Source organism: Podarcis muralis, chromosome 1 (genome assembly GCF_964188315.1).
Source record: "Podarcis muralis chromosome 1, rPodMur119.hap1.1, whole genome shotgun sequence".
Lineage (NCBI taxonomy): Eukaryota > Metazoa > Chordata > Lepidosauria > Squamata > Lacertidae > Podarcis > Podarcis muralis.
In genome coordinates, this window is record NC_135655.1 from 32,852,215 (window position 1) to 32,871,084 (window position 18,870).

At 42.2% G+C, this 18,870-nt stretch overlaps 1 protein-coding gene across 3 annotated transcripts in view; it reads right to left on the bottom strand.

The window, feature by feature from the left end:
* Positions 1-18,594, bottom strand: part of MIPOL1 (mirror-image polydactyly 1) — a 193,236-nt gene extending 174,642 nt beyond the window's left edge. For 2 of the 3 annotated variants that reach the window (XM_077925815.1, XM_077925813.1), the window contains exon 1: positions 18,352-18,594. In XM_077925815.1, the coding sequence (XP_077781941.1) occupies positions 18,352-18,579 (228 nt within the window). In that variant the 5' untranslated portion in view covers positions 18,580-18,594. Of the gene's footprint in view, positions 1-14,475; positions 14,625-18,351 lie in introns of those variants that run through there. The other variant, XM_077925823.1, reaches the window with a different exon arrangement.
* Positions 18,595-18,870: the final 276 nt, after the last annotated feature.

Sequence of the window (18,870 nt, forward strand, 5' to 3'; positions counted from 1 at the left end):
AACAACTCTGGGCAATCTCCCCCATTTCTTTAATTTGGGGGTCACCAAAAAATACGGGTCGTCTTATACACAGAAAAATATGGTATTTACAGTACATGCGAATCGTCAACCATCTTTTAGATGGGTTAGAATCACAGAACAGTAGAGTTGGGTCATCTGGTCCAATCCTCCTGACACTAAGGTTGTCCTCTGCCACAGACTGAGCAGCTGGAAACTTCTGGAGCTTACCTTGCACCACTCTGCTGGTAATAAAGTACAGCGGTACCTTGGGTTACATATACTTCAGGTTACATACGCTTCAGGTTACACACTCCACTAACCCAGAAATAGTGCTTAAGAACTTTGTTTCAGGATAAGAACAGAAATCGGGCTCCGGCGGCGCGGCAGCGGCAGGAGGCCCCATTAGCTAAAGTGGTACTTCAGGTTAAGAACAGTTTCAGGTTAAGAACGGACCTCCAGAATGAATTAAGTACTTAACCCGAGGTACCACTGTAAGGATATTGTTACAGGATGAGCATGCACATCCTTGAAGGTGGTGGGGAAACCCTGGCAGGACCAAGGTCCTGTTGTTATTATTTTCATGTATAGACCGCTTACCTCCTGCAGATCTCGAAGATGTTTATACTAATATATATAGGTAAAGGGAAAAGAGAGCCCTGACAATTAAGTCCAGTCGCGAACGACTCTGGGGTTGAGGCGCTCATCTCGCTTTGCTGGCTGAGGGAGCTGGCGTTTGTCCACTTCTGCAGACAGTTTTTCCAGGTCATGTGGCCAGCATGACTTCTGGCGAAACCAGAGCAGTGCACAGAAACGCCGTTTACCTTCCCGCCGGAGCGGTACCTATTTATCTACTTGAACTGGCGTGCTTTCGAACTGCTAGGTTGGCAGGAGCAGGGACTGAGCAACAGGAGCTCACCCCGTCGCGGGGATTCAAACCGCCGACCTTTCGATCAGCAAGCTCAAGAGGCACAGTGGTTTAACCCACAGCGCCACCTGCGTCCCATACTAATATATATAATATACTAGTATACTAATACTAATATAATTCAAGCCAGTGGAACTGTTTGGCTTCCTTGACCGTTATCAACTCCCGCGTTATCAACTCCTGGCAGCATAGAAGTTTTCTCAAGGGCACACTCTTCTGAAGGCTGTTTGCCTTTAATAGTAGGAGATGAAACCTTTTTTTAAAAAACTTCCAAACTGAGTTGGAAGTGATTATTTCATCTTGTGGGAGATCCGGTCCTGGAATGGCAAGAGTAAACACTGGAGACCATACAGATCTGGAGCTGCTGTTTCCTCTAGGCCGTGGATAGGAAGCTGTGGGCCTCCGCATGATTTAGAGTAGACTACAACTTACATCAGCGCCTGACAGCATAGCTCATTGCCAGGGATTGTGGGAGTTGTAGTCCAGCAACAACTGGCAGATCACAGGTTCACCCCCCCCCAAAAAAAAAATAGGCAAGTGACTTTCTATTAAAAGTCCCCTCTTCCTAGATGGTAACTTTGATAGGCTTTATAAAGATTGCTTTCGTAATTTCTCGTTCCACAAAGCTTACTGAGAAACATGAGGTTCAACAGGCCCCCCCACGTTTCATGAAAAGAGCAGGAATTGAAAGTTTAGCAGAAAGGAAGATTTGGCAGCAGCTGTGGCAGCAAACCTCAAAATGAGGCAAATCAGGCTCAAGCCCAAATTCTGAAGGGTCTGGGCTTGCCTGGAGTGAATATTTTTGAGCTGGGAAAGTTCACTTTCTGAACTTCCCCCATAGTTGAACTTTGCTTCCTTTACTAAAAATTGTAATTGCAAATTTGGAATAGAATACAAAGGAAGAGTCGCATTTGCCAGCCATAAAGTTTACTCTCCCATGATACTTTGTCTTGAGAAGCTTTGGTTTCCACGAGGAGTATGAAAGCAAATTTGGTCCCCCCCCCTTTATTATTTTAAGTTGAAATTTATCCTAATCAAATAAAGAGATAATCTCCAAAGAACCTCTTTGTGCAGGCAAAGTTGGAACGAACACCTCCTAACCCACAGCAATCTGAATATCTTTCACACAAGAAACCTTGTTGACAAGAAGCATGCTGAAATGTGGACACATCATATATTAGAGAAGAAGATATAAAGTACACCATACTGGTAAAGAACTATTTAAAAATGCATTAAAGAAGCTGTGTTAAATACAATGCTAATTAGAGATTAAGATGGCTTTTACTCGCAGGCACCCTTTAATCACTTATATTTACCTTGGACGGCACCTTTACTTTTATTTACTTCTTCTGCATCAAATGAGGAGAACAAAGCAGCTCTATCATCTGTACCTTAAAATGTCTGTGTGTGTATCATTAGGGCACACTGCAGAAGAGAGGACTCCTCAGAAACACAGCATTGTATAGTTGGAAGGGAAATATGCAAAGGTGGTGAATAGGTCTACTGCTGCTACCTCTTTAAACAGCATTAATTCAAGAGTCTGGATGAAGTCTGGACAACCATAAATTTCTGCATATTACATTTCTACACACTTTTTGCCTACTTTTTGCAAGCTACCCAGGAAGGAGTTGCACCGATGCCAGACAATGCAGACCAGCAATTGCTGGTCGATGTTAGACAAATAATGAAGGGAGCTTCTGCTTTGAATGCCAAAGATCCCAGGTTCAATTCATGGCATCTCCAGGGAGAATTTGAAAAGAATCCTTCCTGAAAGCAGGAAGGAGAGCAGCTGCCAGTCAGTGTAGACAATACTGAGCTAGATGGACCAATGGTCTGGCTCTGTGTAAGGCAACTGTCTATGTTTCCCCTCTCCACTATTATTTATGGTGCCATATCATATATATGGACGCGGGTGGCGCTGTGGGTTAAACCACAGGGCCTAGGACTTGCCAATCAGAAGGTCGGTGGTTCGAATCCCCACGACAGGGTGAGCTCCAGTTGCTCGTTCCCAGCTCCTGCCCACCTAGCAGTTCAAAAGCATGTCAAAGTGCAAGTAGATAAATAGGTGCTGCTCCGGTGGGAAGGTAAACGGCGTTTCCGTGTGCTGCTCTGGTTTGCCAGAAGCAGCTTAGTCATGCTGGCCACATGACCCGGAAGCTGTACGCCGGCTCCCTCGGCCAATAAAGCGAGATGAGAGCCGCAACCCCAGAGTTGGCCACGACTGGACCTAATGGTCAGGGGTCCCTTTACCTTTACTATCATATATACGTTCCCTGAAATCGGTGCTATTTTTCTAGAAGAAGAGGCTCCAGAACTCACCACAAACACTTCCCTTGTTCTCTTAGAATGATAATGGCGTCCACCTGAGAGGTGCCAGAACTGAGTTCTGGCGAATACTGGCTCGAAAAAAGTCCTGCCTGAAATTGATATATCTCACCGCTTATTCAAGCTGCCTCATTCTTCAAATTGTGATAAAACTTGAGTGTATGTCATGAGGAGGGCAACAGATCTCCCATCTCGTTTTATTCATTTTTTTATTTCCCTCAAAAGTAATGTGTTTTCTAAGCGAGGCTTTTCATGCTCTGACCTTGGCATCCCGACCGGGACCATACTGTGATTTATATTGAGAATTCCAAGCCTCATCTAATCTTATAAATAAATGTAAAATGTATAAAACAATTACCCTAGAATAAAATTGAATTTTATCTCTCTGTAATCAGTTTTTGTCTATGCTACAAATTTCTGTGTTTGAATACAATTCAAAAATTAATAACAGACATAATTTATTTTCTGACTTTTCATTACTGTGACATTTTAGCAATTTTTTATATATATACACAGGCTTAAATTTTATCTAGGGCTTCAACCCCACAGTTTATTTTTAGCCATGGGGCACTCTTCTGGAATTTCTATTTAAGGAATATGCTTGTTCAAGAAATACACTTCCCATTTACAAACCAAAATATACAGCATAATGAAATGGAGGGAGGGGAGAAGGCTTTGCTACAATGTAAAGATAGATTAAGGAGGGGAAGTGTTGCGTTGCATGTCAACGATCCAAGGACTTATGTGTTCTTTTGATGTTGGCTGCAAGAAGTCAAGTTTAGTGGGCAATAATATCGAAAATTATAGTAAAGTTACTGTGTGTGTCTGCTATTTGCTTGTATGTTATTTTATACTATTTTATGCTTGTATGTATATTTTATATTGTATAATATTTTATTTTATACTGCTTGTATGTTTTATCATTGTTTTCTTTTTATCGGGGTATTATAGCTACACTCAAGTGTTGTGTGCTCCTCCATCCACTTTTCTTAAACAGGTAAAATATATGCTTGGCTTTTATGGTTTTGGTCCCAGATATGGCTAGGCATATGACCATCATAATTGGCAATCATAAAGCCTGTCCAGTTTGCATTCTCCACCTCTTATTTCATGCGACAGAAGCTAAAACCTAGCCGCTAACTCTTGATATCTCTTTGCCTTTGATCCTGCAGGCCATTCAGCCATACACTTATCTTTACAGTCTGTTAACCTTCATATGGAGGGACGCGGGTGGCACTGTGGGTAAAAGCCTCAGCGCCTAGGGCTTGCCGATCGCAAGGTCGGCGGTTCGAATCCCCGCGGCAGGGTGCGCTCCCGTTGCTCGGTCCCAGCGCCTGCCAACCTAGCAGTTCGAAAGCACCCCCGGGTGCAAGTAGATAAATAGGGACCGCTTACTGGAGGGAAGGTAAACGGCGTTCCGTGTGCTGCGCTGGCTCGCCAGATGCAGCTTGTCACGCTGGCCACGTGACCCGGAAGTGTCTCCGGACAGCGCTGGCTCCCGGCCTCTTGAGTGAGATGGGCGCACAACCCCAGAGTCTGTCAAGACTGGCCCGTACGGGCAGGGGTACCTTTACCTTTTACCTAACCTTCATATGACTATTTAACTATTGTTATGGCTGCTGTAGGTGTTAGTGAATTGTTATGCAAAGTGAATATGTAAAGTGAATTGCTATGTAAAGGTGTTAGTGAATTGTTATGTTTCCAGTGTTGTGAGCTGCTTTGAGCATGGCAAACCACAGGAAAGTAGCATTTGCCACTGGGGATGGTTGCTTCAGCCTGCCTTCCTCACCTTCCACCTATAAGGTTTTTTCCCGGTTTTTTAATTTTTTTTATTTTAAAAATTGCTTTACTATTGAATTGATGTTTGATTTTTTTTTTTAAATGTCCCGTCCCGTCCCCCGTCCCCCCCCCCCCCGCCCACTGCTCTGGAATCCACTTGTTAGATGAAGCTGAAAATGTTCAAACCAAACCAAATGGGAGCATTCATAAGGGAGCTGTCTGCCAGAAAAACTGATGGTGCTTTCTGACATTTAAAGTCTAGGCATAGAAGTTGTGGGGTGAAGGGAGATTTGGTAGGCACTACTGCCATTAGCAATGGAGCTACCGGTACTTTGGATGTGAAGGTTTGGGGGATTGTGAGTTGACTTATTGGTAAGCATATGCTCAGTTACATTTTTGACGAACTGCTAATTATTGGATTGGAAGTGTTACGCTGCAGGGGTTGCAATTGTTGTTACTTATTATGGCTATTGCACGTCAACTGTTTTCTGTGAACCGTTTTGATAGCAAGCGTATTTGTGGAAAATGTGGCACGTAAATAAATTGCCTGTGACTACGCAAAATATGAGTGATTGTGATGGTAAGCAAGTGAGCTGTATGTCACTCTGAAATAGGAGTTAGGGCCTTAAGAGAATTTATAGATAGTACTCAGCAGTATTGAGACTGGCTTATGTGCACTGAAAGGCGAGTCAAGACTTCTGTCCTTTTCTTTTTTAGTCACATAGCTACTTTTTCTATAAAGCCAAGCTTCCCAAACTGTGGTCCACAGACAGGTAATCCATGGTATTTCCATAAAGATATGTTTAAAATCCATACACTGTCTAGCACAGTCCATTACAATTGCTACAGCAGGCAGAAAAACCATTAAGTGGTCTGCTAAGGCCCTCAGCCATCTCTGGAAGTGGTCCATGGCTGGGGAAGAGTGGGGGAACTACTGTTCTAAAGCCTATAAGAAACAAGTTATGATGGGACATTTGTCCAGGTCCATCCTATTAAAGATGCAGTACCTCAATCTCATAGGGCAGATTCTAGGGGGAAAAATTACATTGGGCTTTATCCACAGAAAGTTAGGTGCATCTAAATTTAGCTTAAGAAATTGCACTTGAAATCATACAGAGTTAACACCTCAACTCTTGAACATGCACAGATTTGTGATAATTTAGGACTGAATTATCAACTGTCGTTTGAACCAGTTGCAGCTTAACCCTCCCACTGTACTTTGAAAACTGGGGATGCAGGTGGCGCTGTGGTCTAAACCACTGAGCCTCTTGGGCTTGCCGATCGGTCGGCGGCTCGAATCCCCACAACAGAATGAGCTCCCGTTGCTCTGTCCCAGCTCCTGCCAACCTAGCAGTTCGAAAGCACACCAGCGCAAGTAGATAAATAGGTACCGCTGTGGCAAGAAGGTAAATGGTGTTTCCGTGCGCTCTGGTTTCCATCACGGTGTCCCGTTGTGCCAGAAGTAGTTTAGTCATGCTGGCCACATGACCTGGAAAGCTGTCTGTGGACAAATGCTGGCTCCCTCGACCTGAAAACAAGATGAGCGCTGCAACCCCATAGTTGCCTTTGACTGGACTTAATGGGGACTAACTGATCAAATATGCATTCTAAAGGCATTTTGCCCACCAAAGACTCAAAACTACACCAGCATATTGGTTACATCTCCAAGGTCTGATGTGAAGCCTTTATAACGGGAAGCAGGGTACCATATTTGCCCAACACCAGCCAAATCAACGTATTGCGCTATGGTAGGCAAACTATTACTGTGGAATCAGGGTGACAATATTTCTAAGAGAGTTACATGACTGTTAAGATACTCTTTAGGCTAGATTTCATAATTAGAAACTTACGTTATTGGAAATGTTTTGATAGCCACCCTTTAAGAAAGAAACAGGCTAGCAAGCAAGCAAGCAAACAAACACTGGGGCACATGCACACACACAGAGCAGTTAGCTGAAGAAATAGTTAAAATTAAAATGCAGCTGAACAACACTGAGGAACAGCTGGTGTAATTCTATGCTTGATGGCAAAGTAATGAAGCTCTTGGTGGCTTGACAAGACAAGCTGCAAGCTTGAATGAAATTGTTCAGCTAAAAGAATTAGAATGAAGTTGATGACGGATGCGTTACTGAACATGACAGGGTGTCATCTATTTTAAACAGGATCTTTACTAGGATGTACTGAAAGAAATTTTTCCACTACTGTGAACCCACTAAAGCTTTTTTCAGTAAAATCTTATTGGAGCTTATTCAGACAATAGGCTAGCTCCAACTGTTACTATTTAAATTTTTTTTAAAAAAAAGACACTATAATCTATTTTCAGTGCTAATAATTCAAATCTGGGGGTGGGGTGGGATAACCTGTGTTATTCTTCTATATCCATTCCACGAAAAAGTAACTCTAACTCTTGCTACAACTCATAACTCTGCAGTGCACTCCATTTCTTACCTATAGGGTCTCTCAAAGGGCACATGCTTGAAGCTATAATAGCAGATTCCACTCCTCATTAACTAGTAATAGGTAGTTTTAGTACCTATTTCCCTAGATGTTGATGAATAGAGCAGGGTTGGAGAACTTGGGGCTCTGGGTGTTGTCAGGCTCCCAACTCCTATCAGTCCCAGGCAACTCAGCCAATATTGTACCCCAGCAATGCCCAGAGGACCTGCCTGGGCTTTACTTACTGACATGAGCACCTGTTTTCTCCAATACATAATAAGAACTCATAAACGCCAAATGCATTTGGATGAACTAAATATTAAGCATTGTACTGTACCCAGGGTTGCAACCTGATTGAAGACAGTTTGAAAAACTAATCTATAAATTAAGTTTGCACGTGATTAAAAATAGCATGTGAAAAAAGCAGTACAACAACAACAACAACAACAACAACATAATATTATTTATACCCTGCCCATCTGGCTGGGTCTCTCCAGCCACCCTGGGCGGCTTCGAACAAAGAATTAAAATACATGTGACATCACTATAGAAGATGTCTTCTTATGTGAGAAAAGGGAGGCTCTCTCCAATAGTTCTTGCCCCCTGCAGGCTTGATAAGTACATGTAATAAAACAGGCATGACCTGGGATAGCTCAGTTGGTAGAGCATGAGACTCTTAATTTCAGGGTTGTGGGTTCAAGCCCCAGGTTGGGTGAAAGATTCCTGCATTGCAGGGGGTTGGGATAGATGACCCTCGCGGTCCCTTCCAACTCTGCAATTCTATGATTTCAACTAAACCTTAAGGAAAAAACTCCTGATAGTGTGAGCTGTTTATTAGTGGAAAAGACTGCCTTAGATAATAGTGGTGGAATAGTGGGAGTATTTTTGGAGTCCATTCTAAGCCTTGATACCTACCAGAGCAGGTATGAGGAACCTAAGGTTCTCCAACATGGCCAGCACTCAGGATGATGGAAGGTGCAGTCCAATATCCCGAGGGCCACACGTTCCTCCTGCCTCATTTTCATGAACAACCATTTGCTTTAAGTACTCTTAAAACCTGCCTATTCGTTGTGCAATACTGTACTGCAGAGTTCAAATGAAAAAGAAAATCCATATGGCTAATCTCTGCAAGCCAATAATGTCCAAGTGAGAAGCTCAAATTTATTTCATCCATCAAAGACAACCCGAACAAGGAAAAAGGTACTATTTCAACAGAATTCTAAGTTGCTTTGTTCAATCACTTTGACAAATGTCAAAACATTACCTTTCCCTGCCTTGCATTTAACACTGTTCCTTGAAGCTTGAATGTGTTCGTTTATACTTGCATAAATATCAGTGCAGACTTCTGCAGATTCCTGTTCTGTATGCTGCACAATGACATGACTCAACCAAATCCATAACCTTTGAAAATAAACTTTACACCTTTCTTCTGGGGTATCAGATATAGCTCAGAAGCATAATTACACTACAATAGTGCTAGTCAAATCTAGGTCACCTAGACTGTGTGTGACAGACATGAATTACTGGAGTCTCAGCTCAAAGACGTTCCCTTTATGACATAGTTGCAGGTTTTTGAAGCTTCACTGCTAATAAGAAATTCCTCCTCACTAAAGCAGTATTATTTTGGCACTGTCTTTGTAATATAGCACTTGATATAAAAAAGATGTCCCATATGTGAAGCAGCAAATTCCAACCCTGCCGGTTCAATGGTTAAATATAATTAATATGATTTCTAAAAACAGCATTGCAAACATAAGTAAATGTCACCAGTTGTACACTTTCATATGAAGGCCTGGAGGACGTCGCAAATTGGAAGTGTAGACGGGGAATTTCATGCACTTCTCAGTTAATACACATAGCCTCCAAGTGATTGCCGAAGCTACTGGACTGGATCCAGAAAAGAGCAACCGGAATCCTTCTTATGATTTCTGCCTCTTCATCCCACTAGAACAGGGGTCAGCAAACTTTTTCAGCAGGGGGCCGGTCCACTGTCCCTCATACCTTGTGGGGGGCCCGACTATATTTTGGGGGTGGGTGGGAAATGAACGAATTCCTATGCCCCACAAATAACCCAGAGGTGCATTTAAAATAACAGCACACATTCAACTCATGTAAAAAGACCAGGCAGGCCCCACAAATAACCCAGAGATGCATTTTAAATAAAAGGACACATTCTACTCATGTAAAAATACGCTGATTTCCGGATCATCCACGGGCTGGATTAAGAAGGCGATTGGGCCGCATCCGGCCCCCGGGCCTTAGTTTGCCTACCCATGCACTGGAACTCTCTGTCGCTTGAAAAGCTACTTCTGAGATGGACAGACCCCCCTCACAGACTAGCATGGGATGGTGGTTAGTGGGCCAATCATTCAGAAGAATTTGGCAGTGAGGCTTTGTACAAGCAGAATTGCCTTTCCATGTATGCAAGAACCTAAAAAAGGCCCATAAAATACAACCAGTGCTATTTTTCTAGAAAAAGAGGGGTCAGAACTTAGCATGAGCATCTTGTTCTCTTAGAATGGCAATGGCGCCCACCTGAGAGGTGCCAGAACTGAGTTCCAGCTGGAAAAAAAAGCCCTGATTACAACACTTGTTTCCACAGCAGCCAACCACACCACTGAATAACGATAAAACCACACGTTTTGTCAAATTATGCCAGCTCTCAAAACATCTCTTGGAGTCTTTGCATATTGCTTGGCAATGCTTGAAATTCCCACTATTTCCCCTTTTTATGGGTACCCTCACTACTGGCATTCAGGTGCCAGGTGAAAATCTGGTTCTTGTTCAGGACTTTGCACATTATCACCACGGTTATCAGATACTGATCTTGTGTTATCTTTTATTGTATTTTCCCTGCAAATATATGCTGGTGTATCGAGTTTATTTCAACTTGCTCAGAGATCCTAGGATGCAGACCAGGAATAAGGGAAGTGCTCTTCATTCAATTCACAATACAGTGGTACCTCAGTTTAAGAACAGTTAGGTTTAAAAACGATTTGGTTTACAAACTCCGCAAAACCGGAAATAGTGTCTTGGTCTGTGAACTTTACCTCGGTCTAAGAACGGAATCGCCTCAGTTTAAGAATGGACTTCTGGAACGGATTAAGTTCGTAAACCGAGGTACCTCTGTACTGTACAACATACAATTTTGAAATATTTGGCCCAGATATCCCCACTTGTTCCAACAATATTCCTATGTCTCCATCCTCAACCTGTTAGCCTCCCAGATTTCAAAGGAATGTGCCTCAAGTATGTGATTCTAGACCTAAGAAAAGGTGATTAGATACACACTGTTGGCACATAGCTCCATCTAGTGGCTACAGGTACTACAGCAATATCTCATTTTTTAAATAATAAACTTTTATTTTTGATGTGTTTCCACACATACATGTCTGGTGAGTGCGTTTGTTTGTGTGTGCTATGTGCAGCGAATGTGGATGTGTGGTCTGCTTGTGTGCTGTATGTACTGGGGGGGGCACTTGTGCAAATATTGGCTATGCTCACTCGGAGTGTGGCCCTCAAGCTGAAAAAAGCTACCCAACTAGTAACTGAACATGGAACCCCTGCCTCCCCCCGCCCCAATATTTTTTCTTTTATTTGATGTTTAAAAGCACATTTGGGATTTTGCCTCTTAAAAAATGAATAAATTCAAATGTCCAGGTCAGCCACAACAATGTTTATTTGGTGAGTTTCAAAGCCATCTATTCAAATTCATATTAAAAAATGTTTCAGATGCATGAAGTGCAGCAAAAAGTGTTTGCGTTTCTTTAGAATGCTATTATAATTTATAATATAAAGGTAAAGGGACCCCTGACCGTTAGGTCCAGTCGTGGCCGACTCTAGGGTTGCAATATACTGTGCTATAAATTTCCACAGCATCTATCAAGAGTGGCTAGTACAAAAGTACTATCAAGTACAAAAAGTAACAATATTGGAATTTATTCCCATTTAGTGCTCCTTTCCCATAAGGCCACAGAAATTTTAAACCAGAACAGTTAGACAAATTTCCCTGGTTATGGGGAAAATGAAAATAATAGTTTCGAGCTACTAGTGTCAGATCTTTGCAAGAACTCACTGCTCCATTTCTTCTTGTATTTGACAGCTACCACTGCCAATATTTTAATCCAGATGGGAGGGGAAACAAACCATTATCTGGTGATTTGATACTCATAAGAATTCTGCTCCTTACCCAATGCTCCTTACCCAACTTACTGATGGGTGGATGACTATGATGAGGAATCCAACTTTCTTTCTGTTCAAATTAAATTCACTTGGATTCCCAACCTCTCCTTGTTTTGAATCAAAGAATGATGCAAGAGAGAGAACATTGACCCACCCCCAATTAACTAAAAACAAAATTAAGAATCCTGCAAATTTCCTGCTCATACATGTCTAACTGAAGGCCATAAAATGAAAGAGAAGGAATCATTTATATTCACAGAATAGTTAAAGATGTGGAAGTGAGGAACAACATGGAAGTTGAAGGCCTGTGAAAAACAAGCTTTTGACTTCTTGCACCTTCAAAATACAGTACTGAGCACAAATTGGAAGTGGAAGAAGACATGGTTAGACATGCATGCAAAAACTGATTGGAGAAGAGTGTCATACATAATATGTTATCTGTAGCACCTAATTCAGATTTTAAAGGATGCCTGCCTCACTTTGAGAACCATTCTTGCCATTCTTAGCAAAAATTATATAAAAATGTGCTTGTTAATTATTCTGAGTTTCTTCTGCAAATCACTTTGAGAACTTCAGTTTAAAAGCCTTTTCAGATTGTAAAAGAATAAAACAAACTTTTTAAAAAAACTCTCTATTTCGTAGTCTTGCCTGTAATGTAATATTTCTTTTGAACACCAAGATAACAGAATGCAATTAGATACAAGTACAAGTTCAGAACCTGATTTTCAAACACCAGCTCAACTCAGACACCTGTTTTCAAGATGGCAAGGAGAAATGCACAACACATTGATGGCATCATCCCACACTATTTAATGGGGAGAAAGTAGGAGAAGGAAAGACAGAAAAAACATCTATTGTAGTGATTTACTTCAAGAAAGGTCTCTGAAATACATTGATCTGCTAGTGATACTTTGGAACTAGAGCAACTATTTCATCATTCCAGCAATATATAAGAAAAGACAGCATCTCCCTCAAGAAGTTAAAATTGATCAGGATAGATGGTAACTTAACAGGATACATTTTTTCCTATTTATCTATTTTATTCTTATTTTCTTTAACAAAAGGACTCTGGTTTATCTTTCAGCCCCCACCCCTCCCCAGTCTTCTAAGCTGTTTTCCTCTAAGAGGGCCTCTTTGAGCCCTTCTAATAATCTGATCAAAGTACCGGTAACTCCTACCATCTGGAAGTCTCTCAGATCCAGATCCAGTCTGACATGCATGCCAGAATAAAAAGAAAAACAATCAAATTTAGCAGAATATATCACAATTCCAGAGAGCATGTACAGCAGTACAAGAGCAATAAAAACATAGTTTTTGCTGCAGAATGTGGACGTTCCATGCACACTATAGCCTCTCTATTTGTTATGGGAGCGTTTCAAATGGCCTCCCAGCTGGCTTTGAATAACCACATAACCAGTGTGCCATTTGAACTCTTGGCAACTATCTGTGCCCAGGAATTATGTGCTGCCTGACCCCACTTCCTTGCTCCCAACATCCCACAGGATACTGTCAAAACTGACTGCAGATGACAAAGCTGTCTGCAAATGTGATATGAAGGCTGGCAACATTCACCTTGCCTTATGGGAATCCTTGCAGACAACCACAGTATCCATAGCAGTGACCAGAGGATAAATTAGCACTGGGAGAAGTGCAGAGAGAAGAAACGCCATGATGCACCTGTAGCAACACAGCTGGATGCCTTCATCTGCCCCAACTGCAACAAAACATGTCTCTTTCGTATCAATCTTTGCAGCCACAGGAGGCCCTGTTTTTCACCCCTGAAGGAACACTCTTCCATTGTCTCCTGAGACAGACGGGTGTCAACAAAGTTATCAGTGACCACTAGTCATAATGGCTATATGCTACTACTTTAGAGACAGAACACTTCTGAATATCACTTGCTGTGGATCACATGCAGGAAAGAGCTATTTTGTGGGATTCTCATAGGTATCTGGTTGGCTAATGTGAAAACACCATACTGGACTTGATAGAGCTTTGTTCTGACCCAGCAGGGATCTTATTACTTTCTTACCAAGCAAACCAGAACAGCAGAATCACACTACTCCACCAAATTCATGATCTATTCCCAAAAGCACTGAAGTGGGAGGAGGTAATTCGGATGCTGACACTTTTTGTAAAATGAGATGCCAGGTGGTATCACACTAAGCAGAGTGTGAGGTGGGTAAGAGGAAGAAAGCACGATTTTACATGCTGACAGACCTATGGAACTCCAGTTCTCAAACTGTGAATTTAGAAGTCTGTAGTCAAGCTAGATTGGGAGTTGCATTAAGTTTTCTTGTGTGGGTAAAATGGTAATGTCCCAGTCAGTCCTGACAGTTACTGTTCCACGAAGAATCAGACTTTGAAATGTGTGTAGAGATGGAGAGAATGTCCCTACTTTCCTTTTAAACCACTTTGACTGCGCAGCCAAAGTGATATTTAAGCTGAGCACCCTTGAAAACTTACGCCAGACTTTAGAGTCTAAAAGAAAATCAGGTTACTATCAGCGTACTGTATTTCTCAGTGAGGGGGTAAGACTAACGGGGATCAACTTTTAATAGGATAAATGCCATGCAAGGCAAGCGGAGACTGCAGATTCCACTTTACTATTACATGTATTTTTATTATTAGGGACAGCACAGGAGACAACACCCTTCACTCCCCCTTCTTTCTCCTCCTCCCGTGCACCCATCCTATGAGGCTCTTGCAAACAGCATCAGCCAATTTAAGCTGCGGGGCTTTCCAAACAAGTGCCAAATAAGCAATCCTATAACTGCTCGAAGTAACAGAACACCAAGGATCCAGCCTCGGGGAAAGGCTGCCGTTACCTTTCATTTTATTTTTTTTGCTCCAGCCGGTACCGCCCAGAGCTTGCCAAACACGCGCGAGGTTCAGAAGACACTCCTTCTGCGTGCAGGCGCCGCTCCCTCCAGCTGCTACCGCTCAGCGCCGAGCCCTCAGGATCATAGACTCGCGCGACCCGCCCACTTCCGGAACCCTTTAGAAAGCAGCGCCCTCAGGGCGGAAGTGGAAAGGGAGGGGGCGGAGGGCTCTCGGCATTGCGCGTCGCTGTGGTTGCAGGGCGACTCTTTCTCTGTCCCCGCAACGAGCAAACCAGGGCACCTTTTGCTGTGTTCTAATGCGGGTCCTTATTCGTTGGGGATTTACGTATAAGTTAAACAAGCCATAGTTTAGGGCCCCACTCTCTTGCGGCCCCCCAAAAAAATTTAAGGGGGAAAACCACTGGATGTACATTTCCAAAATATAAGGAAAACAACAACAAATAAAGTAAAACCTATATACAGCAACAGTGTTTTGTGTTGTGTAGGCTCCTATGATGTAAGTAATGGGCCCCGCTTGCTAGCCTGCTCTAAAATATCCCTGGTTTGCTCATTTCTTTTTTTAATGATATTTATTAAAGTTTAACAATTACAGAAGAAAAAAGAAAGACAAACAATAAAAAATACAATACTTCAAAAATAAAAAATACAATAAAAAACAGCAATACAGCAAAACAATACAAAAGGGGAAAAAACAAAAATATTTAAAAACAAAAACATTTTTTAAAAACCCATCCAGTATTTTCATATCTTTATCTTTCATTTACTTGTTTCCCTGACTTCCTCACACCTCCCTTTTTTGTAATCTAATTCAATTAATTGTTTCAGCAAGTCCTTTCCTTCTTTCTCAAATTTTGTTCCATAATTTATCTACCGCAATTTAACCTTAAATTTTACACTTTGACCCGTTAACAATCTATTTTTATTTAATTCTTTATAACATTTTTGCTAAAGCCATATAACTTCTTTCCAGCATCCTTCTAACATTCATTTATTTTACAATATTTATGTAAATATACTTTAAATTTTTTCCAATCTTCTTCCACCGACTTCTCCCTGGTCACGGATTCTGCCAGTCATTTCCGCCAACTCCATGTAGTCCATCAGCTTCATCTGCCATTCTTCCCGGGTGGGTAAATCTTGTGTCTTCCAACCTGGTTTGCTCATTTCTATATACAGTGGTACTTCGGGTTACATACGCTTCAGGTTACGGACGCTTCAGGTTACAGACTCTGCTAACTCAGAAATAGTACCTCGGGTTAAGAACGTTGCTTCAGGATGAGAATAGAAATTGTGCGGCAGCGGCAGCGTGGGGGCAGCAGGAGACCCCATTAGCTAAAGTGGTGCTTCAGGTTAAGAACAGTTTCAGGTTAAGAACGGACCTCCGGAACAAATTAAGTACTTAACCCGAGGTACCACAGTAAAGGGTGCCTACATTCTGCATGTGCAAATGGCTCTAGATACCTATTAGGTCCATAAATTACCATATAGCATATATTCAACACAAAAAACAGCGACAATTTGTTGTTGACAAAGGACAGCTGGACATAGAAAGGGCCCCATTACCTTCAGTAGCTGGGGCCTCATCAAACCTAAATCCTGCCCTGTTAAGTTTCCTTCCCAGTTTTATCCTAGCAACAACCCTGTGAGGTGTGTTAGGCTGAGCTCCACATGCTGAACAGTGTAGCCGCTAGGCCACATTAGCAGCCTGTCCACTTGTGGATGTGGGTGTGCGCTCAGTGCAAGGATTTTAGGAATGTGCTAGCTGCGTCAATCTCCCAGGGTGACTGCTCCTCTGTTGCCATGGAGAATAAAGGAGAAGGAAACTGAACTGGCATGCTAGGTTAAAAAACCAACAACTTTAAACACTCTTCTTTAGCTAAGAAAAAAAATCACGTTTTCCACAGTATTTTTTCCTCCCCATTTCCTCAGTTAAAAAGAGCAAAAGCCCCTTTCTTTGTTGCTCCCTTTTGTAGCTTAAACTTGAGTTTCTCCATTGTTTTCTATGGGCAGCTTACACTTCCACCCGACAGGAGCCAGGGAAAGAAACTGGGAAGCTCCGTGTCCCAGCAGCGGACTCGTTACTCTACAATTCCTATCTCTATGCTCAGCCCTGCACAATAAAAGCTCACAGGGTGAACCAACGAACAGAAAGGCTAACAATGATGGGGCCTTGGTTGCTGTGAGTGGGTGGGATGCCTTGAAATATTTCAGGAAAGCGGAAGTTTTGGGACTGATTTGGCGGAAACTTGGAGTGTGTGGAGCAGGTTTAGCTTCCGATAGAGAAAGAAGTCAGCTTATTTGTTTAATAAAACACACTAGGGCAAGAGGAGTGCAGAAATTCATATTCTGGAGGCTTTCAGCCTGCGAATGGTTTTGTTCAGCACCATGTGCAAGGCAGGATTTGGGCTTTTTGTCATGAGATTCAAATCATGAACCGCATGAAATGCAGTGGTACCTTGGGTTACAGACGCTTCAGGTTACAGACGCCGCTAACCCAGAAATAGTACCTCGGGTAATGAACTTTGCTTCAGGATGAGAACAGAAATCGTGCAGTAGCGGCGCGGCAGCAGTGGGAGGCCTCATTAGCTAAAGTGGTGCTTCAGGTTAAGAACAGTTTCGGGTTAAGAACGGACCTCTGGAACGAATTAAGTTCTTAACCTGAGGTACCACTGTAATGATAAGGAAGCGGGTGCTTTAAATTGGAAATTGAATATTATGCCAAGGCACTTAAAATGGCTTGGAGGGGAAAGGGAATATAATTGATTTGGTATATTTCTCAGAAGAATGGGCAATATGCTGGAATGGATTGACAGTTTTATGCTGGCTTTCAGTGTTTTAGTTGCTGCAGTTTTAGTAAATAGATTGAAATACACATTTAACTGATTTTTGTTAGTCATTTTGGGAGGGTTTTTTTCCAGAAGGTAGAGTACAAATAAATTAAATAAATAAACAAACCATAAAAGTATTCAACTAAGTTTTGCTCCCAGTTGTTTAGTAGTTAGCAAAGCAAGAGTTTATTACTAAAAATAGGATATATTTTTTCTGCAGAGCTAGTCACTCCCAGTTACTATTGAGCCCAAATCTGATAAGACTCAAATAGGCACATAAATTCCAACTCAGCAGCTTCACTTTGAAGTTTCCCTTTGAATTTTTGTTGTTGTTGAAGTATGGGAAACTTGAAAGTCCTACAGAATGCCCAAGGAGACGATTGTCAACAATTATTGTAACCTATCCTGGAACCATTTTGTTGAGGGCGGGCTTTAAGTCTAATAACAGGGTGGCATTTTACTCACTGAAGTAGACCCACTGAAGTTCATGGGCCTAACTTAGTCATGTTCATGAATTTCAATGGGTTTACTCTGAGTAAAACTTAAATGCTGCCCTGAGTCTGTCTAGGTTGTCCTGGTGGATGACGTGGGGAGTGCAAACTTCTTACTTGATATCTCAATATCAATTTGATACAACTGACCATGTTATCCTCCCGGATTGACTGTGGGGTGGGTATCAGAGGCACTGTATTACAGTGGTTCCTATCCTACTTGCACTGAGGGAGAGATCTTCAACCCCAGAAGGAGCATGACATTTCCCCACTTGAGATACTTCCCCTCCACTTACACCACACTGTATACTGTCTTGTTATATTGTATGAATTGGCCAAGGCCAAATTAAGGTGGTTGGAGGCTCTGGTGTAGTTGCCAAAATAGGATCCCCTTCCCCTCAAAAGGAATGCATGAAATAAGGTAACAGAATATACATGCTGAGGTATCTTAAAGACTTTTTTGATAGTGTGCATCTGCCTCGGGAGACAATGGAGGAGTGCACCTTTGGGTGTCAAGTCAAACTATTGGAAGGTTACAGCACCTGTGGTGGGTGTAGAGGCCAATACGGGATAAACACGGTTTGCTGCAGCTGGAACAGAAGCAAGTGCCAGGTTGTGCTGCTGCAGATGCACCATGGCCCCTCCCAGTAGTCTTTCCTCCTCTGGTTGATGTTGCCAGCATTTGTTTCCAGACATCTTTCTAATGCAGGGCCTGGTGCCTGAAGCCAGCTCCCTGCAGAGCACAAATTGAGTATTACATAAGCTGTCATGGACTGTATGTGCAACTATTTAACTAATGTTTTTCAGTTACAGTAATTTTTTTGTGTTCAGGTGACACAGTTACTGAAAAGTTTAATCTCCTGAGTGGTTTTTCTTTGACAGCCACTTCTGCTGAATCTTTATGGGCCCAGATGGCTAGAGCTTTAAGCTATCCCCCCCCCCCCTTTATGCCAACTTTGTGGTTAAGATGTCTCTAGCATCATTTATCCCAGTTGATACCTGTTTTGGATTCAAATCGATTTTATGTATCTGCTGCTGTTATTTTAAACTGCTGTTTATAT